Source organism: Monopterus albus, unplaced genomic scaffold, assembly GCF_001952655.1.
Source record: "Monopterus albus unplaced genomic scaffold, M_albus_1.0 scaffold166.1, whole genome shotgun sequence".
Classification (NCBI taxonomy): domain Eukaryota; kingdom Metazoa; phylum Chordata; class Actinopteri; order Synbranchiformes; family Synbranchidae; genus Monopterus; species Monopterus albus.
This window is the reverse complement of record NW_018128046.1, coordinates 1,034,451-1,037,606: the sequence shown is the minus strand read 5'-3', so window position 1 is coordinate 1,037,606 and position 3,156 is coordinate 1,034,451. Positions and strand designations below refer to the sequence as shown.

The 3,156-nt window shown below is 41.7% G+C and overlaps 1 protein-coding gene across 9 annotated transcripts in view; it reads right to left on the bottom strand.

Annotated features, from left to right (window-relative positions):
* Positions 1 to 3,156, bottom strand: part of scap (SREBF chaperone) — a 36,881-nt gene that overhangs the window by 16,834 nt on the left and 16,891 nt on the right. For all 9 annotated transcript variants that reach the window (XM_020615519.1, XM_020615517.1, XM_020615521.1 and 6 more), the window contains exons 8-11: positions 2,670 to 2,796; positions 1,011 to 1,123; positions 768 to 862; positions 296 to 394 (exon numbers count right to left, since the gene is read on the bottom strand). In XM_020615519.1, coding sequence (XP_020471175.1) covers positions 296 to 394; positions 768 to 862; positions 1,011 to 1,123; positions 2,670 to 2,796 — 434 coding nt within the window. The remainder of the gene's footprint in view (positions 1 to 295; positions 395 to 767; positions 863 to 1,010; positions 1,124 to 2,669; positions 2,797 to 3,156) is intronic.

Here is a 3,156-nt window from a genome sequence, read left to right as displayed (position 1 = left end):
ACCCAGCAGTCTGTTAATGCTGCATTTATGAATATGCTGCTCCATTTCATGCAGTCAACTGTTTTTCTGGTTATTCAGACAAACCACACCACCAGTAAATGCAAAAGAATCAGTATGATGCTTGGTGCTTTGACCATGCTGGGTTTTCAGAGTTAAATTTTGTTTGATTCTGAGGAGAACAATGATTTACGTATAATCTGGGACATGAATGTAATCATCAGTGATATTAGACCACCCAAGAGTAACAAATGCATAAGGTGTGTGTATGTGTCAGTGTGTGCCTGAGAATCCTCACCTCCATGCGACGGATGTCTATAGATAGTACTGTGGTGAAGAAGAACATCTGCAGGAAGAAGTCAGACACCAGCCCCACAACAGCAAACAGACAGAACTCCTACAACATGTAGAGGCCAGTGGAGACCATCAGACACTACACAGGATAACCACATGTCAGCTTTTCTCTGTGGCACAAGCAGTACTCACACTGTTTTTAAAATGTCTATGGTTTGCATCTGAAAAATGAGCAACAGTCTGCTGACAACCTGAACGAAAAGAGCGCTTGGACAGTTCAATAGTTATAACAGCTTTGTCATGATCTGCAAGGACACACAATGCCTGATGGTAAAAGAGACGAGCGTTGTTTCGTGTCCTCATAGCTTCTCTATTGTTTTCATACTATATTTACATATTCTCTCTCAGTTTATGACATAGCTAGCTATTATTTCCTATACGATTTTCTGCTGATACAAGATTTCAGCCAGATTTACCTGGATAGCTGGGACCAGAGTGAAATATCCAATGAGGATTATGCACAGTTCAGTGGCCATGTTCTTCATGATAGACCAGCTCTCATTACTAAGGCCTGGAGAAAGGAGGAGACATTTTAAAAAGTGTTTTAGATAACATCAGAACAACTGTTTTGTGACTGGTAGAAATGACAAATGTAGAGATGAACAGACATATGGTAGCCGGCCAGAAACAAAAACACTCATCACACACTCTGTCCTCACCCTGAGCGATGCGTAGTTTGACCTCGAGGTCGACGGGGGTGGACACCACAGACTTGGTGAGGACTAGGACGTTCTCCAGGCCAATCACCACCACCAGGTAAGGAAAAATCTCACTGCAGAGAAAACAGCAAAACGACTACAACCTCAGGCCTAAACTGGTAAAAACAGGGCTGACTTCTGAGTGCGAGTTTGCATGAACTGTATATACATGATCTCATTTCTAGATAAATATTCCCTTGCTTCAAACCTCTGTTGTCCCTTCTTTCCAATGACAATATAGTCAAAGTTTTAGTGCCTGATGTTTAATGTAACAGTGACAATTAAATAAGATACAGTCTATTTGGACAAAGGCATTTATGTATTTAAAAAAATTATTAGATGCCAAAGTAATCCACCAGTAATGTGCATTGGCATGTACAGTGACTGGCCAACGCAGCGCCTTGCCAAATGCTGTCACTTGAGCAAATGCTGACGGGGATTAGATTTTCTTTTCATCAAACTGTTGGTGAACCCAGCCTAAGTGTGTAACTGGGTCACAGAGGAGTCAACAGCTCTGCACATTGCATCAGATGACCTCAGTGGTAGTGATAGGTTGTGTGTGTTTATTATATACTGTGGCTCTTGGTCAGTGGTTGGACAAACGTGTGCCATTGTCACGCCACAGTGTCTGTTTTCTAATAATTGGACAACCATTAAATGTCAATATCATTATGTCTCTGCCCCCTTGCATCGCCCCACCCACATCCTGCCCAATTGGTTTCATCCACATTAACAAACAGAGTTTCTGCCAACATGTTGTAAACATTAACGTAAATCCATGCAAAGTCAATACAGAACAAGTGGGCGACCGATAAGCCGGCTTGTGTATGTACTATACTGTATGTCGGAGTGTGTGCATGAGTGCAAATGCATGTCGGTGTCTTCATCTTTCTATGAAGATATGAGATAACTATCAAACGCTAACTGCCTGTTGGGTCAGTAAATATCATCAGATACATCTGATTGCCAGTAACAGAGGACATCATGAGGACTACAGAAAATCTGCAGTCATTGTTCCAATTGTGGCCCGCCCAGAAGCTACAGTGCCAATAAAAATTATTCACCCCCTTGGGTGTTTAACTCTTTCATTGATTTTTATAAATCAATCATGGTCAATATAATTTGGCTTTTTTTTGGACAATTTTTCAATTTGTCGGAGTATTTACCAACACTAATGATGTAAATGACCAACAACCAGATTTCTCAACTTGTCTTGTGCCAGCAAGGAGGAGCCACAAGGCCGAAGCCGCAGACAATCCACAACTAATAACAATTACCCAAAGTGAACAAAGGTTTGCTGTCTGCAATCCAACAATATAAGCAGTGTAAAACCTGAGTATAGGTAGGTAGATAGTTTGCTCTCTCATGGAGTGCAAATTCTGACCAACAGTTTCCCATCTTGTTGCACCGACACACATCATAACTACATAAGAAATGGTCTCCTGGTTCTTTGGCTTCAAGGTTAAGACAAGAAACTAATCATTTTCTGATGGCAAAAACCAAATGTTAAACAAATTCTAGTTAATTATGTATGTTTCTGTCTTCTAAAAATGTGTTGGGGCATACTGCTGACAGACATGGATGCAGACCTGACATATGTTAAGAAAATGTGCTTCCTACCCTCCATTGAGTGTGGGTGTCAGTCCGAACAGTGTACACAGCCCCACAGACATGAGCAGAGAGCTGAGGACAGTGACCACTGCAGCCAGAGCCAGGCCCCACTTGGACTTCACCATGTCAATCTTACCTGCAAGGAAGAGAAGAAGATATGTTGAGGATGTTATATGTTGTGTGTGTGTGTGTGTGTGTGTGTGTGTGTGTGTGTAGCAAAATGTTATATTTTTCTATCTTTCTCACTCTTTTTTTCAAACCTCCAACCAAAAGTGAAGTGAAATAATTGTACTTCTCCAAATATAAAGAGGTGCAACAAGTAACAGAAGCAGAAGAATGTCTGTTGCTACTGAACACACAGTTCTTTTTGTCAGTCAAGACCAATCACTTAGAAAACCAGCCATTTCTGATCTCCATCCATTTTCCTCCGCTTATCCGGAACCGGGTCGCGGAGGCAGCAGTCTAAGCAAAGACGCCCAGACTTCCCTCTCTCCAG